At 36.8% G+C, this 26,013-nt stretch overlaps 2 protein-coding genes across 2 annotated transcripts in view; both read right to left on the bottom strand.

The window, feature by feature from the left end:
- Positions 1-385: 385 nt before the first annotated feature.
- Positions 386-13,817, bottom strand: LOC107596571 (ankyrin-3-like). The gene is made up of 11 exons (XM_016287328.1): positions 13,721-13,817; positions 12,127-12,324; positions 7,943-8,041; positions 6,887-6,985; positions 4,387-4,584; positions 3,870-3,968; positions 2,275-2,373; positions 2,055-2,153; positions 1,367-1,462; positions 1,041-1,113; positions 386-925 (listed from the first exon to the last, which is right to left on the bottom strand). Exons 1-11 carry the CDS (start codon positions 13,796-13,798, stop codon positions 792-794), a joined length of 1,272 nt encoding a protein of 423 aa, XP_016142814.1. The 5' UTR covers positions 13,799-13,817; the 3' UTR covers positions 386-791.
- A 400-nt stretch (positions 13,818-14,217) lies between these two features.
- LOC107596595 (ankyrin-3-like) overlaps positions 14,218-26,013 on the bottom strand; it is a 23,101-nt gene continuing 11,305 nt past the window's right edge. The window contains exons 6-11 of the mRNA XM_016287352.1: positions 23,874-23,972; positions 19,638-19,736; positions 19,043-19,141; positions 17,147-17,344; positions 14,302-14,400; positions 14,218-14,232 (exon numbers count right to left, since the gene is read on the bottom strand). Coding sequence (XP_016142838.1) covers positions 14,218-14,232; positions 14,302-14,400; positions 17,147-17,344; positions 19,043-19,141; positions 19,638-19,736; positions 23,874-23,972 — 609 coding nt within the window. The remainder of the gene's footprint in view (positions 14,233-14,301; positions 14,401-17,146; positions 17,345-19,042; positions 19,142-19,637; positions 19,737-23,873; positions 23,973-26,013) is intronic.

Consider the following 26,013-nt stretch of genomic DNA (forward strand, 5'->3'; position numbering starts at 1 on the left):
CATGTGAGTTATGTCAGTTATGCCTCGGGAGTATGCAGGAATATCAGTTTACATTAATTAAACACCATGTTCGAGTCTCTACAACACACACACACACGCACACACACACACACTGGTTTAATGAGGGCTGTATTCTTGTTACACATAAGCATAAACTATATTCACCACATGTCAGAACTGTTGAAGGTTTCAGACAGCATGTTACGCACAGCTATAAACAACATAATGTGACCAAAATATCACAGAGACTAGAAGGTGGATTCTTTTGATTTGGGCAAGTAAGAAAAGGCACCGCAATGCCCTAGCAACCACATAGCAACACCCTAGCACCCTTTTATAATTTTATCAAGTATTAAATGCATTCATAACCCTCACGTTACAGTATGAAATAAACAGATACACAAACTTGTCATTCATGGCACTGACTGGAAAACTTCTATTCAATCCTTCTAGCTTACACTGAAGCTCTGTGGGTTCTGACTGCAAAACAGAAACAAACTGAGCCAAAGAAACTTCTGTCCAAATATCTAACAGCCAAGACTTCTGAAGAAAACTATCCTTCACATAGAGGCTGGATTTACAGAGAGGGTATGTGTGAAATTGTAATTACGCATACAGTTCTTAATTGAATAGCAAACCCCAGATTTAATATATGCAAGCCAACAGATATTTGCATATTGAAGAATTTCATATTCATAAAGAGTAGCCTAGCAACTAGCACAAAGCCAGCGAGAGATAGCCATGTTGTACAACAAGAGTCTATAACAGAAAAAAGACTGAATAAGATCTGGTTAGTTGGAAAATGTGAAAAAAAGAAAGCAAAAAGCAGGTGCTATAAGAACAAACCACACAAAATAAGAGATACCTTCATCAACATCGGAAATATAGTCCTCATTGAGCATTTCAGGCACATTGGCTCTATGAACTGTGTAATTTAAATGAAAACTGTTACAAATAATATGTAAATGAACAAAAATTTAATTAAATGTACATAAATAAAGAGAAAATAATAGACCACAATAATATGAAAACCTGTTTACCTTCATCATCTGACATGTCCAAAACCTCATTCATTGTTTCTGGAACATTCATTTTGTGTTTCTCCATCACAGTCTAGAAGAAGAAGAAAAACAGCAATAAGTGATTTGTTGATGTGGCATCATTTTGCTTCGCTTCAAATATAAAGCATGTATTATATTATTAGCATGCAGCATTGTTTTTTCCCTGCTATCTGTGACTCAGAACAGACCTGCAACCAACTTTTGTGTTGCGATCCACTGTCTGAGAACCACTATACTAAAGCACAATAACACCTGGTGTACGGTATTTTGCAGAATAGAATGTGTTATGACACAAAGTCCCTCACCACAGTAGTGTGTGTCTCCTCTGTCACGACTTTGAGCGTGTCGACCACAGAGATGTAACCCAGGCGCCTGGCAATAGCTAAGGCAGTGTTTCCATTCTGTAGATTAAGGGAAAGGAACAATATTAAAGGAAAATAAATAAATAAATGCATAAATAAATAATGTAAAGACAATGTATAACATTTTAGTTAACTCAATACAATTTTGGCAAATGCTTATCATTCAATAATTCTGTTATTTGTTTACTGTGATGCCTGTAATAGATGCTTTAGAATATTAAATAATTATTATATGCAATTTAGTACATACACCATTTTATATAATATATAATATAATGTAATACAATTATACATAAACATAATTCTGGAAGAAAAAAAAGACTAAAGCAATGCAGTGGTGACAAACCAGAGTGACATGTTCAAAATTAATGAACTAGATTTTTATTTTTCCTTCAGTAAAAAAAGTGAGTAATGCATGCCAATGCAAAACAAAATTGAAATGGAAAAATTCTCAGAAAATTCCAGGATTTCCATGACTGCAGGCTGCCTGCTCTTTCGATGTAAGCCTATGGGATTTTTTCACAGAAAAGGTCTGAAAGCTCAGAAAAGAAACAGCAAACTTCTCCTTAACATGACTTGTGCATCTTGTTTGGAAGAGGTGTAGTAATTCAGACTGTTGTGACACACTCACCACTGTCAGCTCATTAGGAGAGGCTCCGTGCTGCAGCAGAAGGTTAATGATGTGTGTGTGACCCTGCTGAGCAGCCTGATGAAGAGGTGTGTATCCATTCTGAACATGAGACAAACTGAGTTTAAATCTTTATTTTGGACCACCAGTAATCAGAAAAGACTATTCTGTAACAAGAGATGTAGTCTCAAGCATACTGCAAACTGCTTTCTGTGAGCATTACCTTAGTTTTGGCATTGACTTTAGCCTGGTTCTTCAAGAGGAAGTGCACCATCTTTATATTGCCATAGTGACAGGCCACATGCAGGGGTGTATATGCCATCTGAACCAGAACACAGAGACACACATTACTCTTAGACTTCTTTTTCAAGTCAAGCACATTAATTATGCACACATTAAAAAGCCATAGTATATTCATCTCTATACATACATCTCTAATAACACAATCACACTTAACCATCTTAATGGGCTTTTCACATATTGATAAAAATTGATAACCCACAGTCATTTTTAGAGATTTGGAGATTTTTGAGATTTAGTCATTCATTTTCATTTTGCATATGAAACTTCACAGAAGTCTCCAGATCATTCATATGGGATGTTCTGTAAAGCTTTTCTTTTCTGTACTACAGTAACTAAGAGGGCGGAGCTTAGCGGAGGTGTCAATTCACCACTGGAATTAATTTCTCGCTAAATGCCACACGTGAGTTTTAATGCACTTGTTCTTTCTCATTCATCTGCCTGTGGTCAGAGAGGGAGTGCTTTCTGTGGGTCATTGTGCTGTAGAGCATTGATCTGTGCGCTGCTGTCTGACTCATTCTCTCACAGTCTCTCCAAGAGCCACACTGAATGACCTTGAGCAGGGGCCGCTCTATGTTTATACATGATTGACCAATGAGGGGCCTGGCCAGACATACCCGTCTGCCTGTCTCTCTGTTCTTCTACCTATCTGTTTGTTTGTTTGTCTGTCTGTCTCTGTCTGTCTATCCATCTGAAATTGAATTTACCTACATCTGGGGTTGGTAAGATATTTTAATATTTTTGAAAGAAGTCTCTTATGCTCACCAAGGCTGCATGTATTTGATCAAAATCACATTAAAAACTGTAGTATTGTTAAATATTTTCACAATTTAAAGTAACTGTTTACTATTTGAATATATTTTAACATTTAATTTATTCCTGTGATGCAAAGCTGAATTTTCAGCATCATTACTTGTCTTCAATGTTACATGCCTCTTCAGAAATCATTCTAATAATAACTTGCTGCTCAAGAAACATTTCTTATTATCAATGTTGAAAACAATTGTGCTGCTTACATTTTTTTGTGGAAACCATGATAATTAGAATTCAAAAGAACTGCATTTAGTTGGAATAGAAATGTTTTGTAACATTATAAATATATTTACTGTAACTTTTGATCAATTCAATGAATCCTTGCTGAATAAAAACTTGTGATTTAAAAAAATATATATTTTACACTGTAGTGTGTGTGTGTGTGTGTGTGTGTGTTTTTGTGACAAATGAGGACATACATTTGTATAATGACAAAGGTATGACATAGGTATTACAAGGAGAAGGTGACTTTTCAGGACATTACCCCATGTCCCCACTTTTCAAAACGCTTATAAATCACACAGAATGGAGTGTATTGAAAATCTGAAATAGCACAAAGTTTCCTGTGAGGGGTAGGTTTAGGGGTAGGGTTGGTGTAGGGCAATAGAATATACGGTCTGTACAGTAGAAAAACCATTACGCCTATGGGATGTCCCCACTTTTCACAAAAACAAACCTGTGTGTGTGTGTGTGTGGGGCCATTACCTTAGTCTCTGGGTCCACTGTGGCACCATGATTAACCAGCACTTCTGATATATTGACTTTATCCTCTTGAGCCGCCAGATGAAGAGGGGTCAGTCCACTCTGATACAGATATTCATTAACCAATTTAGTGACATAACCAAACAGATGTGACACATCATGCATAAATCAAGCATCCATTAATCAGTGTACGTCACTCTTACTGACCAAGCTGACTGTAGCCATAATTTGACACTGGTGACCTTGAGGTGTATTAAGCAATAAATATGGCCAGTTTTGATCTGATGTTGGTTTTTGTTTTCAGTATAATGTTAATAATTATGCTACTACTTTCAATAGCATGTTAAAGTATATGCACAAGTCAAAATAAAAGGTTTTTAAGGTTACAAGGGCTTCACAGATATAATTTCCTGTTACATATTTCACTACCCAAAAGGAAAATGTCACAAACTAAAAAATATTATAATAATGTAGGATTGAGGAATAGCATCTTAAAATAATTGAGCTCTTTTTTTTTTACCTTGTTTCCCAGATTGATGGCAGTTTCACGGGCGATCAGGAGCGTGACCATGTCAACGTTGCCCTCCTGGGCTGCCAGGTGGAGAGGACTGATGCCCTGGCGTGTCGCGGCATTGGTATCAGCCCCGTACTCGAGCAGTGTGGTCGCTATCTCCATCTGGTTCTTCTTGGCAGCTATATGCAGTGGCGTATAGCCATTCTGGGAGGGGTCATAATATATATTTGATCTATATATAAATATATATATTTTTTTCATATATATATATAAAAAAAAAAAAGAAATATATAACTATATAAAGTAAAACTATAAAAATAACAAATTATCTTTATGATTATTTTTAACTAGAGTTGTAATATATATATATATATATATATATATATATATATATATATACATACATACATACAATAAAAATATATAAAGATATACATTCAATATTGACAAAGGACAGGACTGAAACATATCAAAATGTATATATTTTTTGTCTAGCCCTACACAGCACTAACTTGCACGCTGCCAAACCACTATAAGCACACTAAAACCTTAGATTTATGACATTTCCAAAACAGAAACATGTTGACAGCAGTGCTTTGCTTCTAACCTCACAGACTGAGTGGAACAATGGTTGAAAGGTGGAGAAAAGCAGTCTGAGTGCAAGAAAACAATCTTGTTTCTTAACAGCTAAGGTGTCAGCCAGTGAGGTCAATGAACAGCGGTCCCGTCCAAACCGCAAGTCAGTTAGTGTTCTCCACATGCCAGATCTAACTGGTCTTTGTGGAGGAACAAAGGCAGTATCTGGGTCACTGTATTTGTTTAGGGTTTACATTGAGCCCTTTCACGGTGGACAAAACAACGCAAACGGTTTAAAAGCGTGAATACTTGGACTCTCTATTCAAGTTCATACAAAAAAACAGAGGAAAAAAACATGATGGATACAATTAAACATGGGCTTGTGTGTTAAGACTATGAGAGAACTGATTCTGTAAACTTCCAGATCTCTATGCTTTGTTCCAAAACATAGTGAGCGGCCTATGTAGACGACATTATATGACATCGTAGGCCTACTCTTGACTACCTCTAAAAAACTTATTTTCGCCAAATTCTGAGAAAAAAATGAATCACACAGTCTAATTCACAGAAAAGTCATTTCCAGAATGTACTGCACAAGCTCAGTGAAAAAACAAACCCAAGATGGACTAAGTGAGAGATACATACTATATGATTCATTCAATATGGATAAATAATGATAAAAAAATAGGACAATTTACACAGTATTTCTTGGGTCTCTTAACATTGTCGCATCATTAGCTTAGCCACATGCTAACATCAGTCCCTACTGTCCCCTGTACAGTGTGATATTTTGCGAAACACAAGTTATTGCCTATGTTGATGTTCCAAATTGGTTAGGCTGCTTCCTTAGAAGGCCTAGCTGCCTATGTAGGCAGTAGATAATGAGGCAGCTCTTTAGGTTTTAGAACAGAGCCTACAGTACATTTTTATTACAGATGAATCAGACCACGTTTTTTTCATTGATGATGTTTTCAACGCAACCAGCTGGAACTTGATAATTTTTTATTTTTTTTAGTTTGCAATCATTTCCTGCAAAGATTACAGAACTGACTGGCAGATCATGACAAACCCCAGAACCTTGGGTGACCGGAAACAGGACTGATATTTATTTTAGGCATAATTCACTCATTCATTTATTCCTCATGTCATTCCAAACCTGCATGACTTTCTTTTTTCTGTGGAGCACAAAAGGGATTATTTTGAAGAAAGGTCATGCTGCTCTTTTCCATGCAGTGAAAACATTAAGCGACCAATGACTTTCAATTTCCAAAAAGAACAAAATTTTGTGTTCTGCTGCAGAAATAAAGCCAAACCGGTTTGAATTGATTTATAAATAAGGTAAGTAGATAAGTAAATAATTACAGAACTTTCATTTTTGGGTGATCTATCCCTTTAAAGGAATAGTTCACCCAAAAATGAAAAATTACCATCCAAAAAGTAGATGAGTTTGTTTCTTCATCAGAGCAGATTTGGATAACTTTAGCTTTACATCACTTGCTCACCAATGGATCCTCTGCAGTGAATGGGTGCCGTCATTAAGAGATGTTCTGATGAAGCAACAAACTCATCTACATCTTGGATGGCGTGAGGGTGAGCAAATTTTCAGTTTTGGGTGAACTACCGTGTTCCTTTAAGTGTCAAAACAACTTCAACCACCAAGTGCATCAGTTTTCAAGAACTTCCTTTTTTTCAAAGCAATACAATGTGTGCAAGCTTACCATCATCTGTGGTTGCATTGGGTGGACTAGAAGTAAAATGACGAAAATGATCAAGAATGTGGGTGGAGGTGGTTTTGTGTGACCAAGTGTGCAGCCGTTTGGTTTGGAGCCATGTCTCTTCATTTGTGTGTGTATGTGTGTGTGTGGTTGCCTTTGGATGAGATTTGCATGTACTAGTTGAGAAACTGTGGTTCGCAAGGGTTTCCTGATACCTTTGCTGCAGCGTGCGGAGATGCTCCTTGGTCCAACAGAAGGAGGGCCACTTTCTGGTTATCGTAGTGTGCGGCAACATGCAGTGGTGTTAGTCCACTCTAAAAACACACACAAATATACATAGCTATTATTGGCCAAGAGCTCAGAGGTGGGGTGTGTGAAACAGGTGCCATCATAAATCAATCAGCTTTTACATCTGGACATTGGAGAAGAGTACATTTAGCCAGAACACATTAGTGAATGAAACATCTGGAACTGGAACTGATAGTATGTATCCTGATAGCATACAAATGCCTCTTTTCATCTGGAAGATGTCTTTTTTAAAGCGTTCACTAGCTGCCAGGATTTAGAAAGACATTCAGCAGAGGTTTTACAATATTTATAACACAGAATATGTGTAAAACAACTTCTTAAAAGACTTATTAGTTAAAACATGTTGAATAGTGCATTTAAAAAATAACATGTATGGATTAGCAGATATTATATGTAAAGACCCTATGAAATGAATGTTTTAAATGCATACAGCTGCTTTTGATTTCTTGTGGTTTTAATGGTGCGGTCACACTTGATTTTGTGTTTCATTCACTTCCATTCATACACATGCAAATGCACGAAAGCTGGAATGAGAGTTTACTTTAAGAGTGAACTATATGATAGCCAACATTCATTAATGAGTGTACATCAGTCTGTATGTCTTTGATGCACATATATTAAGTCAGACTGAAGATTAGCCAGCATAAGCATGCTATTTCTTCTTTGTGTTCAATTTAATTGGCCGCAAACTGAGTTGAGAAACAGATGAAACCCTTTTTAGCAACTATACAAAGAATTTTGATTAAATATGTCCAATACTCATATCTCTCATCCAAAATCCCTCCCTTACAACAGATGCTTAGAAAGAAAAATGAATGCTTCATTTCTTACCGTGGTCATGTTATCATACCAAAAACCGAAGGATGGCCGTGATGACATAAACTCATACCATAAATCTTGTACATAATACAGTAGGTAGTAATCATCAATCTATAACCATTAGTGCAAATAGATACTTTTACCTTTCCAGCTGCATCAGGTGGCGCTCGCTTCTGTAGCAGTAAGTTAGCAACTTCAATCTTCCCGTATTTGGCTGCAACATGCAGGGGAGTGAATCCTTTCTGCAAAGACAAACAGTTAAAAAAAAATTAAAATTTACACACTAGAATTCAGAGACAAGTCATCCATCGTAACATGCAAAACTGTTGCAACTTTTAGAAAAAAAAAGTCATTTTGGGTGGGGTTGAAAAATCGCAACTGACATTTGTAAAAAAAAAAAAAAACTGATCTGTGTTGCACAAGTTTCCTTCTGTTAAGTAATACTAAAGAATAAACTTCCGTCCAGCTAGAGATGAAGCACTGCTGTAACCAATCTGGTTTTACACAAGGCAGACCGTATGATATAACATATAACAGTGGCCTGCAGTTCTGGTCAGACAAAGCTGATCTATCAAATGCATTAACAAGCTGAAAGTCATATATATTTATATATATACATATATATATATACAGTGGCCGAGAGAGCTCAACGCGCTGCAATTGAAAAAAAACACATGCAAATAGAAAAAAAAACACCTGCAAATTAAGAAAACATCTTCATCAATTTGACAACACACACACTGCAAATTCTCACAACACAAAGATATGCGCTTCCATTAAACTTTTCCGATGTGGTCTGTGCATATTTGCAGCGCATTTCTGTTTTTGCTTGTTTGTTTTGTATTTGCATCGCGTTTGTGTTGTGAGAATTTGCAGCGCGTTTCTGTATTTGGTTGTGTTGTGAGAATTTGCAGCGCATATATATATCTATATATATATATATATATATATATATATATGCAATATTATATTATTATTACTAGTTGACATGAAAATAATACCAAATATAATATAATTTATTATTTATTTTATATTTTGATATAAAATGTGAGCAGTTTTGATGAGATTTACTCAAAATTATAGCTCCAAAACTAAAACAGATTCTTTAATAACCACCTTTTCCTCTTCATAATCTCTGATCCTAATTTAGCGTCATAATGTTTATTTTATTTTGTAACCTCAATTTTCAGGTTTTTATGCTGCATTTATGAAACTGGCAAATGTCGAAGTTTAGTTGATCTGGAGATTGCCGTTTCTGAAGGACAGCATACCATATGCCTTACTAACCTGAACAATTATTACAGACACTGAACAAACATATCCAATGACAGCTGTGTTATCGGAGGGAAACTCTGCTCTGCGGTGAATAGAGTCGTGGAAAACACCATCAATTCATTGGCCTTCCTCAGCACATTCCCACACTGTAACACTTGGCAGCCTCTCAGTGATGGCTGTCTAGTATTTTATGTCTATCACAATCACACAGAAGGCGGACACTGGGGAAATCTTTTATTTCTACAGCTTGAAAATAGCTGCTGAGAGTCGCAGTGGTCAAGGCTGAGTTTTATTGGACGACAAAAAATTTAGACATATATATTAATTAACATTTTGGCTCCTCTCTAAAAATATGTTGATTAAGTATGGTCTATACAATAAAAAATATTTTTACTCTGTATAAATGTTTGTTTTGTGTGTGTGTATGTGCATGTGTGTTTGAGAAAATAAGTATTTTTCATTCATATTGATCAAAATTTAATTTGAGAAACGAATAAATTTGACTAACAAATTAGAGTATTTTATAAATTGGTTCAAAGTATCACTTTTTCATTATAATGACTCCTGGCTATTTACAAAATAAACTTCCTGTTTCAATAGGAAATATATTAACACATAAAAGGGAACTGCACTTGGCAAGCCATCACATAAGGTCTTTATTTTAAAGCCTGTATATTTCCTGTCTTAACTAGAAAGAAAAGATGTCCTGTTATCCATGCAATCACTGCATGAGTGTAGGCGAGCACCAATCTAGTCCATGGACCTTTATTTACTGTGAAATGTGGAAATGAAAGCCCTGTGCTCAATAACATAATGAGAACAAACACCCAAAACCAATACAACCCACATGCAGCAACTCCGAATGATCCGAAACATCATCAGATGTTCCTTAATAATGGACATGATGTCAGCCATGTTGTTCCGTAAAAGCATTTTGTAATATATTCCATGTAATGGAAATATAACAGCATACTGCTAGCAAAACCCTATGTCAGCATGGCAGGTTGGTGAGCTGTCGTGATGGATGAGATGACCTTTCTTTAATGTGCAAGAGTTGCAAACCCATCACTGACTTTGATTTGGTCAGCTAAAATGTTCAGGGTGGAGATGTAAAGCATTTCATATACAAAACATTTAGATTTAACACTGCTGTGTGATAAATACTAATACTAAACGTGTCAGGATACATGATTTATGCCAGTGATGAACTGCTGTGTATTAGTGTTGGGATATCTATCCAGCTATCTGAACTTAATTCCGAGAGGTTTCATGATGAGCTAGAGGTGTTCACAAATCATTCCACACACTGCATTAGTTTTAATTAGTTGTTCGCACTAACAGCAATATGTTAATTTTTGAAAGAAAGCAGATTACTTGTCATAACAAAATGAATTTTTTTTTAGCATTTCATTTTGTTGATTTGAAGTGTACTTTTTATTTATTAAAGGGGTCGATTTCAAGTTTTCCGTTCTCTTTGGAGTGTTACAAGCTGTTCGTGAATAGATAAGATCCCTAAAGTTGCAAAGACTAAAGTCTCAAACCCAAAGAGATATTCTTAATAAAATTTAAGACTCGTACACGCCCTCCTAAAACGCCTCGTTTAAACACGCCCTCACATGTCTACATCACTGTGTTGGAAGATTTGCATAACACCGCCCAAATGTTCACGCAAAGAAAGGTGGCGTATCTTTTATTCTCGCTGTAGCATTGTTGCCACCGCCGCCATTACGTGGAGATGCAGTGTGTTTCGTTGTGAAAGTGAAATTTTGAAACGACCTCCTGTCTGAGCGATATAACACTTTGTCAGCAGAACACAGCTCACATGCTCAATTTATTCATAATACAATTCATTTACTGATTCATTACAAACACATCTGCAGCTTGATGAGGGAGGGGGCTGTCTGCTCCATTAAACCAAACAGATAGAAATCAACATCCCATCACAAGGGATGTCACAGACGAAGCAAAATGTTGGCGAACTTGTGGAATGGATGCAATCAAACAATCTTGTTTAAAGAACAAGACCATAGAAAATAGCAGGCAGGGCTCACTGAACAGCACAAAGTGGATCAGTTTAACAGTGTGATCAAAGTATGATCTATTTTGATTAATTGAAACCACATCAACGTTAGCCAATCTGAAATAAAATACATTTCTGAAACAAGATATGCCACAGAAATATGATGCATTGTAACACTACGACCAAGGATTGTTAAAATTGGCGAATGCTATTTTCGTTCCCATGTTGTATGGATTTCCTGAAACAGTGTTAATTGATAAAGGAAGTTGAAATTGGACATATTGATGAGCTCAAATAAACAAATAATAAGATTTTATATTACAAGTAAAATTAAATTTGGAAAAAATAAACTTCGGAGATGGGCTCATTTTGTTTGTGAGAGTCTATAAGATCACATACATTTTTACAGCATAAATTGTGCTCAGATTGCATACTTTCTTGGAGAACGATGAGGGAGGATAAATCTTGCAGGTGAAATCAGATCAATCCATATTTCTTAGATTTAACACTTTCTGTGGATAAAGTGCCATTGGATGTATTTCACTGCGCACAATTTACTCTAGTGTGACAGATTGGACTCATCTCACAATAAAAAGGTTTTAAGTCTTGAACGTTTTCATTTGTACTATACTGCAAAACAGAGACTGAACTTTGTTGCTAAACCCTTAGATCTTTGAAAAGAGGTGTAATTTGTCAACTTTAATTTCCTTCACCTATTTTTCACCTTCTCACAAGGTACACCTTTGTACCTCTTTTACCCATAAAGGATGCATTTAAGTACCTTAAAGGTACATATTAGTACTCAAAATGTACATATTAGTACCTAAATGGTAAATATAGACTAAATGGTACACCCCAGTAACAGCTTTTGTACCTTTTTTTCTGAAAGTGTAGTCTTCTATATATAGTAAATGTAAACAAAAGTAAACAAAGTGTGTTAAAAATAGCCTAGCTGGCAGCCAAATCTTCACTGATTATCTAACCACAAATTACAAGTTTCATGAATCATTCAGCTTTGTTGGTGTGACTGACCTTGGTAGTGATGCCAAGAGATGCTCCGTTGTCCAGCAGGATGGATGCCACATCTTTGTGGCCTTCGCGAGCGGCCAGGTGGAGCGGCGTGTAACCGGATGTGGTGGTGGCATCGGGTGAAGCCCCGTGTTGCAGCAACTGCTGGACTATGTCCGGTTTGCCCAGACGACTGGATATATGCAGTGGGGTATGATCATCCTACACACACACACCCATGTAAGACTTGTTAGTCTTTTTTTTGCTTTGTAGAGGTTGTAAGATGCTAGAACTTTTTAATATTTCCTTGCAAGACTGCAGAAATCAATTAAATGAGGCAACGCTAAAGAGGATTGTGGCACTTTTGACAGTCATGTAACCGCAAACAAGCAAATGTTTCCTATTAGTATAGATTGACTGCATTGCATTCCACAGCTATTACACTCCACTTTGAACAATACAGTAAGTGTGTGTTAACATAATGCATCACTTTAAAAGTCTTTCATATACATACTTATTTCACAGATGGTACTTGACTATTGCACTCTTCCATATAATGTGGTTAATGTTTGACCAGAATTTTTAAACCAGATTTTTAATGTTATTAATGGTTGCTAGAGTGTTACTAGGTGGCTGAAAAGGTGTTTTGAGTGGTTTTAGCACATTGTTATGCGGTTTTTCTAGGGTGTGCTAGGTGATTGCTACGATATGCTGAGTGATGTTGTGCATGTTGCTACAAGGTTGCTATTGTTCTAGATGGTTGTTACCACTTTGTTTGAAGATTGCTTTTGTGTGGTTTTTAGTGTGTTGCTATATGGTTGCTTCTGATTGGGTGGTTGCCAGGGCAATTCTCTATGAATGTTAAGGTGTTCTGAGTGGTTTTTAGCATGTTGCTATGGGAATGTTAGGGTAGGGTGACCATACGTGCCATTTTCCCGGGACGCGTCCTGGCCAGGATTTCTATATTGCCTAAAATATCTAGGTTTTGGCTTTGTTTGCGTGTGCAGACCGATCGGTGTATGACATCAAAATACCATACAGACGGTTCCTTATGCTTTCAAAATGCTCTTGAGGTACTTTGATGTCAAACACTGATCGATCTGAGCCGCGCTACTTTTAAGTCGAACACACATCCTATGTATACGTAATTGCATCACTTTGACCGTAGATCCCACCTTCTCACACACCATGATTGGTCCATTATGTACAATGCCTGCATGTTATTGGTCAAACTACTTTTCGATCATTACCTTCAGCAAACATGAAAACAGGAAAAAACAAAGCCAAAACAAATCCTGGCAAGGACGCGTCCTGGGAAAATGGCACGTGTGGTCACCCTATGTTAGGGTGTTCTGAGTAGTTGCTTTGTGACTCAAATCAAAAGAGCCCACGATTATGTCTCTCTTCAGGCCCTCATTCAGTACAAGTGGGATTTGTTTAATCTGTTTATCATCTGCCAGACAAAAATTATATATCTACGAAATACAACAACACCCCTCTCCTCAACAAGTTGCACGACTGGAGCAAACTACATGCCAACCTTTAACATTTAGGGGTTAGGGGTTTATCCAAATCACTAATAAATCAGCACATACTTAGACTCATATCTCTCGCTCACCTTGGCTTTGGCGTCCACATCTGCTCCATTCGCCACCAGGAATTTCACCACGTTTGTCTGTCCTGCCCTGGCAGCCATATGGAGTGCTGTCTCTCCTCTCTAAAACACACACAGAGGAAGCTTCTGGAAAAAAGGTACTACTGTGTTTGGACAGTAAGTCTGCAATCAGAAATGTAGTAGGGCCATTTTATAAACGTTATCAACTTGGGTCATGAATATTAATTAGGTGACATAATATTCATATAAACTTGGCTCATGAATATTAATTAGGTGACATAACATTCATATTTTGCTGATTTGTTCTGAACATGCAGTCGGCTGGTCTTAAAGGCATTGTTCTTCACACCTTAAGCAAGTAAAATTAAACTTTATAATAAATAAATATGCCCCAAAAAGTTGGGTGGGACAAAAGTCTCTCCAATTATAATGGTTGCTACGACTCTGGTTTCCACAGACAACCAACATTTCTTACGAAGGCATAAACAATATTTCTTACATTAGGAGTTATTAAGCTGTTGATTAAAAGAGAGCACAGTGTACAGCAAAGCAAGCTCTGCAAATAGAAAAAACCTCTCTCTCACCTCAGTCACAGCCTGAATGGACGCTCCGTGTTTCAGCAGCAGCTCCATCACTTTAATCCTGTTCTTCTTGCAAGCGATATGAAGTGGTGTAAAACCATTCTACAGAGATAAAAAAAGAGATTCTGGTGGCTTTTACTCCAGCTTACTAATGAAAATCGGGTTGCTTTTTCCCCGTAACCAGCTTTGTTTCCAGACGAATGAAAACACGTGGCTCCTGCTGCTCTATGCTTGGCAGACTTGTCTTTCTAAAGTTTTCTTTCTTTCTTCCTTCCTTCCTTTTTTCCTCATAAAGTGCAGAGACACGCCCGTTCTGTAACCATTACTTCAGAGCATGACAGTCCTCACTGCGCTCTTTGCCAAAAGAGGCTTTTTACAGATTGCCATGGTGCTGTGCAGAAACAAAACATGTTACATGTTCATGATCTTCCCTCTAAGTTCTCACATATAAAATTTGGAGGGTACCATCTAAGGTGGAAGCCAAAGAGGGAAAAAAAGGAATATGGGATTTTACGAGACTAGTTAGCTCTGTTTATCTGATGCATATTGCACACAAAGCTGGAAAGCACTTCTTTTTTTTAAATCTGACAGGCTGATTGTATACTGTAAAAAAAAAAGTATTTTCAAAGTTGTAAATATATATATTGGATTATTGGAGTATGTTTTACAAGAAAATACTATTTCAGGTCTCCTACTTCAAAATATCATGTTTAATTAATTGTATTATTTGCTGTTGCTTGTTTGTGAGATTCGTGCAATTTCTGAGTGAAAATTGTTTCTACATCAATTCTTTTTTTACTGTATTAACCCCCACCCACCACCACCACACTGGTCAATTATTATGGAACAAGGCATTTTAGATAAACTAACCCCTAAACAGCACATAAAAACAAATGTCGGTCGCTTTACATTTCAAGGGATAGTTCACCCAAAAATGGAAATTCTGTCAAAATGTTTTCCAACCCTGTACATGTTTCCTCCTTCTGCTGAACACAAAAGAAGATATATTGAAGAATGTTGGTAGCCAAACAGTTCACGGTAGCCACTCACTGACTTCCATAGTATTTTTCTATACTATGGAAGTCAATGGCTACCTTCAACTGTTCGGTTACCATCATTCTTCAAAATAACTTATTTTGTGCTCAACAGCTCAAAGAAACTCATACAGTTTTTTAACAAATTGTAATTGGCAGAATTTTCTTTTTTGGGTGAACTATACCTTTAAGTAGATGGTTCTTGGCCAAAATAAGCTGTAAAGTGTACCAGACCTTATTCCTATAGTCAAAGGTCTGGATAAGAAACTTTGAAACATTCCACTTGTTAATGCAAGACTCACCAGTGCTTTGGCATTAGGATTGGCCTTCTTGTCCACAAGGACCTTGGCAACTTTGTAGTGTCCGCAGTGTGCAGCGACATGCAGGGCTGTCAGGTAATCATTGGTGACGTCATCCACGGGCACTTCATGATGAAGCAAGAGTTGAACGCTGTTCAGATGATCTCCTTGCGTGGCCATGTGCAATGGTGAAAGGCCATTCTGTTGAATCACACAACAATTTATGTTATGCTGAAATAAAATAACTGAAGAACGTTCAATTATCAATTCTCTATTTTTCATCTGGCATCTCATAGGAATCACAGATGGATCAAATCTAAAACAGTGTTCAGAATTCAGAGAAGCAAATGTAAACTTTGAAAATCTAATAGAGCCATAATCCCCCCTCAAAAAGGACATTTGGGGTAAAAGAATAGCGAGAGAATATTTATACGTCACTATTTGTGCTAAAACAATTGCTCCATCATGACACTTATCGGCTGGGATATTATCTAATTTGGCGAGAAGTCTGTGACCATGTTTTGCTTTGCTTTCAGATTCCAGGAAAGTGTTTCAGTGATGCAATGGAAAAATAGAAGAAAAAATGATATTGTCACATCTGCATACACTTAAAGGAACGGTTCATTCAAAAAATTATATCATTCACTCGCCATCATGTCATTCCAATCCCAAAAAAACCTTACTAGAACACAAAAACGTTTAATATGGGGTTTAAAAGACAATTTGTATTCAGTAATATTTGCATTTATGCATTTAGCAGACACTTTGATCCAAAGTGACTTACAAAAGAGTAACAAAAGCTGAACTGGATTGAGCTGAACTAAGGCTATGTTCGCACGACAATGATGTAGTCAAAAATAGAAACGTTTTTCCCTTGCGTTTTTAAAATGTTTCACGTATACACGACAACGTTTTCAAAACGATTCTCATTTACACATGTCTGCGAAAACGGGCAAAAACGTTGTACTACGTATTGCCAGGCCAGTAGTTGGCGCTGTCACCTTGTTAGTAAACAGTATTATGGAACAAGGCATTTTAGATAAACTAACCCCTAAACAGCACATAAAAACAAATGTCGGTCGCTTTACATTTCAAGGGATAGTTCACCCAAAAATGGAAATTCTGTCAAAATGTTTTCCAACCCTGTACATGTTTCCTCCTTCTGCTGAACACAAAAGAAGATATATTGAAGAATGTTGGTAGCCAAACAGTTCACGGTAGCCACTCACTGACTTCCATAGTATTTTTCTATACTATGGAAGTCAATGGCTACCTTCAACTGTTCGGTTACCATCATTCTTCAAAATAACTTATTTTGTGCTCAACAGCTCAAAGAAACTCATACAGTTTTTTAACAAATTGTAATTGGCAGAATTTTCTTTTTTGGGTGAACTATACCTTTAAGTAGATGGTTCTTGGCCAAAATAAGCTGTAAAGTGTACCAGACCTTATTCCTATAGTCAAAGGTCTGGATAAGAAACTTTGAAACATTCCACTTGTTAATGCAAGACTCACCAGTGCTTTGGCATTAGGATTGGCCTTCTTGTCCACAAGGACCTTGGCAACTTTGTAGTGTCCGCAGTGTGCAGCGACATGCAGGGCTGTCAGGTAATCATTGGTGACGTCATCCACGGGCACTTCATGATGAAGCAAGAGTTGAACGCTGTTCAGATGATCTCCTTGCGTGGCCATGTGCAATGGTGAAAGGCCATTCTGTTGAATCACACAACAATTTATGTTATGCTGAAATAAAATAACTGAAGAACGTTCAATTATCAATTCTCTATTTTTCATCTGGCATCTCATAGGAATCACAGATGGATCAAATCTAAAACAGTGTTCAGAATTCAGAGAAGCAAAAGTAAACTTTGAAAATCTAATAGAGCCATAATCCCCCCTCAAAAAGGACATTTGGGGTAAAAGAATAGCGAGAGAATATTTATACGTCACTATTTGTGCTAAAACAATTGCTCCATCATGACACTTATCGGCTGGGATATTATCTAATTTGGCGAGAAGTCTGTGACCATGTTTTGCTTTGCTTTCAGATTCCAGGAAAGTGTTTCAGTGATGTAATGGAAAAATAGAAGAAAAAATGATATTGTCACATCTGCATACACTTAAAGGAACGGTTCATTCAAAAAATTATATCATTCACTTGCCATCATGTCATTCCAATCCCAAAAAAACCTTACTAGAACACAAAAACGTTTAATATGGGGTTTAAAAGACAATTTGTATTCAGTAATATTTGCATTTATGCATTTAGCAGACACTTTGATCCAAAGTGACTTACAAAAGAGTAACAAAAGCTGAACTGGATTGAGCTGAACTAAGGCTATGTTCGCACGACAATGATGTAGTCAAAAATAGAAACGTTTTTCCCTTGCGTTTTTAAAATGTTTCACGTATACACGACAACGTTTTCAAAACGATTCTCATTTACACATGTCTGCGAAAACGGGCAAAAACGTTGTACTACGTATTGCCAGGCCAGTAGTTGGCGCTGTCACCTTGTTAGTAAACAGTACCTGTAGGGAAGTGACGATTATATGTTGTATATGATGTGTCTCCGCTTTTGGTTGTAATATTGGTGAAGTAAATCCACATTTTGCTGAAGAAGTGTTAGCAAACTCTTGAGCAGCAACAACAGTACCATGTATTCCGCCATTGTTGTGTATGTTTGTTCGCGCTCGCCTTTAAAATCGACACGTACTGCGCATGTCTACATACCAAACACGTACTACGCACGATGTCACCGTTTTCGAAGATTCCCGTTTTGGTTGTTTACACGGAAACGACAACAGTGGCATTTTCAAAAACTTGCACTTTGAAACCCGTTTTCAAAAATATGCGTTTTCAGTCCCCAAAACGCCGTTGTCGTGTAAACGAACAGACAAAACGCATAAAAAGTTTCCCGTTTTTGGCTGAAAACGTTGTCGTGTAAACGGCCCATTAAATGAACTAAATAATGACACTATTGTCTCCTGTAGAGCTGTTTTACAGCAAATAAATAAATATATTGTTTCATAATTTATGGATTTTGCAACATTAACACTGCTGTTTTCTTGTTTATTATTGTAAAGCCACTTTAAAACAAACTGTATTGTATAAAGTCCTATATAAATAAATCGGACAAGGCAAAAGGAGATGCTTAGCTAAATGTCCAGGCTGCACTTTTCCATATAACAAAAGTGAACGGACACAATCATTTCATTTTGCATTCAGCATTTCATTCTGTTTGGCCCACAAAGTTCCCGTTCCCGTTCAATATATCGAAAAGAGCAGCATGAACATTCTTCATGTTGTGAAGTTTTGTGTTCCACAGAAGAAAGTAAGTTTGGAAAGACAAGAGGGTGATTCAATGACGACAGAATATGCATTTTTTAAGCGCAGAACAGCATATCTAACCTTTGTCTTAGAGAGGATGGGTGCTCCACGATCTAGTAACATCTCAACTACTTGCTCATGACCGCTCCTCGCTCCACAGTGTAAAGGTGTCAGGCCGTCCTGGAGGTTTGAAAACAAAAACATCCGCCATCATTAACATTACAATCCCTCCCAGTATTACCGACATGTGTCAATATGTCAAACACACAATGAAAGGTAGCGTTCCACTACTGGAGACAGAGAAGAGCACAACATCTGCATGCAATTTCTCTTCGACGGTGGTGCCAAACTCACGTAACCCGATGGCTGCAGTTGTTATCATTTATTAGAATCAAACGGCATGTATCCCTGAATTATCCCTTACAGATAAATTCCCTGTTCATCTTGAAAAGCATTTTCTAAGAAAGCAGATGAAACTGGCCACAAATTAACGACAACTGAATTTGTTCCCTCTGAAACTTGACATGTATTTTTTTTTTTTTTAATTACAGCTTTTTTTCTTTCCAAGTCTTTATAAACTATACAATACACACACGCCATTGTGCAATAAATGTGCTCACTTCCTCTGATGACTTAAATATAGAGCTGGAAAAGAAAGACTTCTTGCGGCACTGACCTTGGTTTTGGCGTCAATTCGAGCTCCTCTCTCCAGCAGCAGCCTGACCATGTTGGCATTTCCTCTTTTCGATGCCACATGAAGAGGCGTGATATCATTCTGCCACAATAAAAAGATTGTCAGACACATAATCAAGTTCAAAAGAACAAGGTTGATTACATGTAAACACATACTATATTGGTGCTGTGTGACTGTATAATAACAACTGGCATTTTCTATGTAGTATATCTGATGAACTAATAATACATTTTCTATAGATATTCACAAAAACTATTTTTAAAGGAAGAATTTCTATTCTTTGAAAAATAGCGCACTTTCCCTTTAAACATTGCTTATTTTGGTTAAATTGTTCTCTCTGTAATATTTATTAGTCAGAAAACAGAATTCTTCAGTTACAATGTTTGTGATTTGAGGTATAAAGTTTTTGCAATTGTCCTTAATATGGTCCTGATTATTTGGCTAATACAAATGTCAAAAAGAACAATGGCTAAATAATATCATTTAATAGCAACAGCAAATACGATGTTAAAAACGTAATTTTCACTTTAAATGTTTCTTATTCATTGACAAGGAGGTCAACAATCACAAGGAGTATAAAACACTTTTATTTCTGTATCAATGTTGAGTGTACATGTATCTAAAATGAGAATATATCAAAATATATGCCAAAATATAAATCTACTGTATATACTAAAAACTGTATTTGTGTTGTGAGCTTTTTTTTTTTTTACAAACTGAGGGACAAGTCTGTAGTAAGCAACAGCATGCATTAATGTTTCAACAGAGATTGTTTTATTTTACTATTTATACTTTATACTTTACTAAGCAAACTGATGGTGTCAATTTATTGGAGGTTATTAATTATACCAATCCTCTAAAATCATACATACATTAATACAGCATTCAATAATTTATTGTGTCTTAATTCATCTACGTCTGTATTAATATGTTGCCGGTGGCATATAAGCATGATATTAAGTCTGGTTACACTTTATTTCGATAGTCCACTTTAGACATTCTACTAACTATAAGTAACTTTGTAACTACATGTCAACTACGTGTCAACTAATTCTCATTAGTTTGCAACTACATGTCTACTAACACTCAGAGTAGACTGTTAGGGTAGGTTTAGGGTTAGTAGAATAAGTTGACAAAGAAAGTATTAGAAGATATTAAGCAGACAGTCTACTAATACTCTACGAACTGCTAGTTGACATGTAGTTGCAAAGTTACTTGCTGTTAATAGAATGTCTAAAGTGGACTATCGAAATAAAGTGTTACCTTAAGTCTTTAGTGAACAAAATATGTTCCATCTTAGAGATTTTTAATAATGTTTCACAAATGAGAGATTCTGTCCAGAGCTGCAGTGGCACAGATGAAGTGCACATCGTCACACTGTAGACAGAAGTATTGGGATACACCACCCTCTAGTGATAGCTTACAAAATCCCTAATTCCTCCACTGCTAGGTTTTTTATTTTCCACTCCCTGCTTGCTTGAGAGAAAACCCACTCAAAATTGTATTTATTTATTTTAAAGAAACACTGGCATACGGTGATCTGCAACACTTGCACACTGATAAGCATGATACAAACAGTGCTGTGTCCCAGTGCCGTTGTTCAGCAAAACAAATTAGAGGATTGGAAATAACTGCCGTATGACAGCTAATACATTTCAGAACTCAGCTGCTTAAATTGAGCCAGTGTTGCTCTCAGAACAACACACGTATCATTCTCCTGAAGCGAAGATAAAACACCTGATCCAGACAACCTTTTTGGCACTGCATGCACAGATTGGCCCTGAACTGGTTTAGACTATGTTGACCAGTGTTTCTCTGCCGTTCTTTGACCCTGACCCTAATGCCGAGTTCACACTGCACGATTTTCAAAGACGTCGCATCACTGTTGGTTTCACACTGAACGACTATCTGGGGTAGCATTCAGTTGTTGCTGTTCACACACTGCACGATGGAACGACGACAGGAGGTTACACACTGCATGACTTTACAATAAGAAGAATCGCCGACAGCTCTGTCTGGTGCAGGGTTGCCAGGTTTTCACTACAAAACCCGCCCAATTACTACTCAAAACTAGCCTATAAAAATAGCCCAATTGCTTTCGAGGGGGTCCCCCAGTAAAAATCTCGTTTGGGGGTAAAATAAAAAATTTTTTTGGTGGGGTTCTCATGGTACAATTCACATTCCAGGGCCTAAATATCACGTTATTGGGGTCGCTTCAACCTGCTGACATAAAAAACAACCGGCGGCAATCGCGGATTTGGCAACACTGGGCTACTGGGAAACTACGTTTCATATAACTCCTCCCCAAACTTCCCGCTGCCCTGTATCTTGGTCTCTCATTGGCTGTAGGTCATCGCCGATGTGTTTTTCAGTCAGAACTCATTTCACACGGTGTGATTGTGAATCGCAGACAGCTCCAGATATTTAGCATGTCAAATATTTTTCACGGCCGTCGGCGACCTGTCGGCGATTCTCTCAGATCGCGTCTTTGATAATTCGCACTGCGTGATTGTCACTCGCATGAACGAGCACCGATTTGCCTCAGATTTCGGGCATTTGTCGGTGATTTCGCAAAACCTGTCGGAGAGTGAAAAATCGGGCTAAAATCGTGCAGTGTGAACTCTGCATAAGTGAAATGTGATCCTATAGATCTGACATCCCAAACTCTGACTCCATGTTTTGGAATATACTATGCCCATAAGTGTCAAAGTGTTCACTATTGTGCATTCAAAAATTCTGTCCCACACAGTATTAGCATAACATAAGTGACATAACATTGTTCTGCATCTCATGATGCCTCACATCAGATGGGGTCCACCATGTTTTATAAAATGCTAAGCAGTCTATTAGTAAATTAGAGAAAGCTTTCTACTCACATAATAGGGTCCAAGATAAAGAAAAGGTCAACCTTTTTAAAAGTCTAGTTTAAAATGTACACTACTGTTCAAAAGTTTGGAGTTTGGCAAGATTTTTGTTATTTTTGTGTCTCTAATGCTCACCAAGGCTGTATTTATTTGATCCAAAAATACAGTAAAAACAGTAGTATTTAAAAAAAATAAATGTTACAATTTAATTGTATTTAATTTATTTTAAATATTTTAAAATGTCATTTATTTCTGTGATGCAAAGCTGAATTTTCAGCATCATTACTCCAGTCTTCAGTGTCACGTGATCCTTCAGAAATCTTTATAATATGCCGCTTTACTGCTCAATAAATATTTTTTTATTATTACCAATGTTGAAAATAGCTGTGCTGCTTAATATTTTTGTAGAAACCATGATACATTATTTTCAATATTCTTTGATGAATAGAAAATTCAAATATATATATATATATATATATATATATATATATATATGAATTTGAAAAAATAACCTTACTGACCCTAAACTTTTAAATGGTAGCGTAATTGTTTAAGTATTTTAATTAATGAATGTCGTGTGGAGTAACCATTAAGTAAAAAGTAATAGCATGTTTAGTTTTTACAAACATCACAAGCACATTAATATCATTATGCACATTACATTTCACTGAACTAATTTTGTCTGGTCATACAAAGGTCAAATTATCTGATATTTTAACTGACACAGTGATGAGCATCTGCAGTGTTTCTCTCTTTTTTCTAGTATGTTGGTGGTACTTGACTATCTATATTGAAAATATTTTAACAAAACTGCTGTCCTGCTTATTTTTTCTAAGACGATATATTATTATTCAAAACTCAATATATTATTATTCAAAATTCAAAATATATTATTCTTTTTTTTTTTAATGAGACCCTTTTTGAATTACCTTGACATTTTGGTCACAAAAATATAAACATCAATCACTTGTATTCAAGTCACTGCAAGTGTGAATTGCATTTTAATTCATATTTTAATTAGCAGATCTTAAAAAAAGGAATATAATTGATCCTATCACAGTTTTGGAGAATTAACCATTCAAGAAAAAGAGGATTTATTTAAACAGAGATTTAATAATGCACATTACGTCATTTAATTGTGACAAAATTTCATTAAATAACGTAAATATACAACTAAACACCATCCTTTATGGTGCCATTTCAATCCATGCTTTAAATATGACATGACATGGAGACAAAAAAAGGCACTGTATATAGAGACTGACCCTGCTCTGACCCCAGTGTAGTTTATGAACCGTTCATATCAATGCACTCCTCTCTTACAGAATTCTACAGCTGGAGTTCATGTCCTTACCCTCGCCTTGAAATCTACAGCAGCCCCGCGGTTCAGGAGCAGGGTTGCTACGTTGATGTTACCGTAGTGAGCCGCTATGTGGAGAGGGGTGAAGCCACTCTGGAGAGGGACAGAGAGAAATAGAGCACAGGGGTCAAAATGTCACATACAGAACTCTGAAAGCCCTGACCCCAAGTCACCTGACCTGACCTCATCCTCTACATATGAAAAGATGACACCAGGCCAGGCGTGGTGCAGTAAATCAGTAAAACAGATCTACACAGATGACCTTAGCACAACACTGAGGGAAGACACATCCTTCACTTGATCCCTCGCCCCATGTAAACTCAATCTAGCTGATTAATTTGTTTGATTTGGTCTAAATATTAAACTTACTTCAATCTCTCCAGTTACACACCATGCTGGGGTTGCAAAAGATGGTAGGGTGTTTCCATTTTAAAGGATGTGTTTTCCTCAAATGTACAAAGCCTTTATAACAGCAGCCTTCAGGCCAAATTTGAATTAACACACATACAAAGCTTAAGTGGAGGTGAACCCATGACGTTATGTGTGCAAACATGCATACAGTGCACTGCATTTAACAATGTGCTGTTAAAACATCAAAAATCGGTTTCAGCTTCTTTGTCTAACTATAATAACAAATACAAATTCAATTATTTGACAGCAAATTGCAGCACATTATTGAGTTATGTCTAGTGAACAGCCGCTGTAAATTTGAGAGAGCAGTTGAGCTGGAGCTGTAGATGTAGATGAATATCATACTATCATTCTCAGTTTTTTAAGTGGTTAATACTGATTTTAAGTTACATATCATGCAGTGCAAATCAGAACGGTTAAGTTGCAGGACAGCTGGAAGAAATCTGGAAGCCATGCTGACTGAGAAGCTAAGAGAAGAGCAGAGAAGAGAAGAGAAGAGAAGAGACAAAATAAGAAAAGATGAAATAAGGCAAAAGACAAGAAAACAAAAGAGATGAAATTAAGAGAAAACAAAAAAGACAAGAGACAATCTTTTTTTACTTGTCTCATGTGATGAAACGATACTAAATGAGAAGAGACGAAATGAAGAGAAAAGATGAGAAGAGAAGACAAAATAAAGAGATGGAAGAAAACTGAAGAGATGAAAGTAGAAGAGAAGAGAAGGTCAGTAGCTGTTTCTGCTGACACCTGCTAGAAGGGGAATGTCATGCATGAGACAGGACGAATGCTCTGCAGGAGTCTGATCCTACACTACTTTCACCTGCAGGACAGCAGACATCTGGGCTTTGGTCTAAAGGGCATTTAGATTTAAAGTTTAAAGCAGTTGAAGTATAACACTGTGTCTAACCGGACACGACAGTTGTCGCGTGGCACCACACCACAACAGCTTGAGGCTGACTACACTGGACGTGACAAAGCAACCGTTGCAAACTATTTGTAGTTTGTCATAAATAAAACAAGGCAGCAGTTTACTTTCGCGGATTTGTTGTGTCGCATCGCACCACACCGCATCCAATGTAGACTGCATCACTGTTTAGAATGGGATCAATTGTCTTTTGTCACGTTGCGCCGCTCGTATACAGTGTAGATAATATATTTATATATATATATTAGGGGTGTACCTTCCTGTTTTTTAAATTTTTTGGATATTTGTCATACTTAAAAGATTCAGATCATTTCGGTACGGGGGTAAGCTTTGGTCTAAAGGGCATTTAGATTTAAAGTTTAAAACAGTTGAAGTATAACACTGTGTCTAACCGGACACGACAGTTGTCGCGTGGCACCACACCACAACAGCTTGAGGCTGACTACACTGGACGTGACAAAGCAACCGTTGCAAACTATTTGTAGTTTGTCATAAATAAAACAAGGCAGCAGTTTACTTTCGCGGATTTGTTGTGTCGCATCGCACCACACCGCATCCAATGTAGACTACATCACTGTTTAGAATGGGATCAATTGTCTTTTGTCACGTTGCGCCGCTCGTATACAGTGTAGATATACAGTGGTGTGAAAATGTGTTGGCCCCCTTCCTGTTTTTTAAATTTTTTGCATATTTGTCATACTTAAAAGATTCAGATCATCAAACTAATTTTAATATTACACAAAGATATTGCAAGTAAATACAAAATGCAGTTTTTAAATGATTATTTATTTTATTAAG

Source organism: Sinocyclocheilus grahami, unplaced genomic scaffold, assembly GCF_001515645.1.
Source record: "Sinocyclocheilus grahami isolate Dianchi unplaced genomic scaffold, SAMN03320097.WGS_v1.1 scaffold221.1, whole genome shotgun sequence".
Taxonomy (NCBI): Eukaryota; Metazoa; Chordata; class Actinopteri; order Cypriniformes; family Cyprinidae; genus Sinocyclocheilus; species Sinocyclocheilus grahami.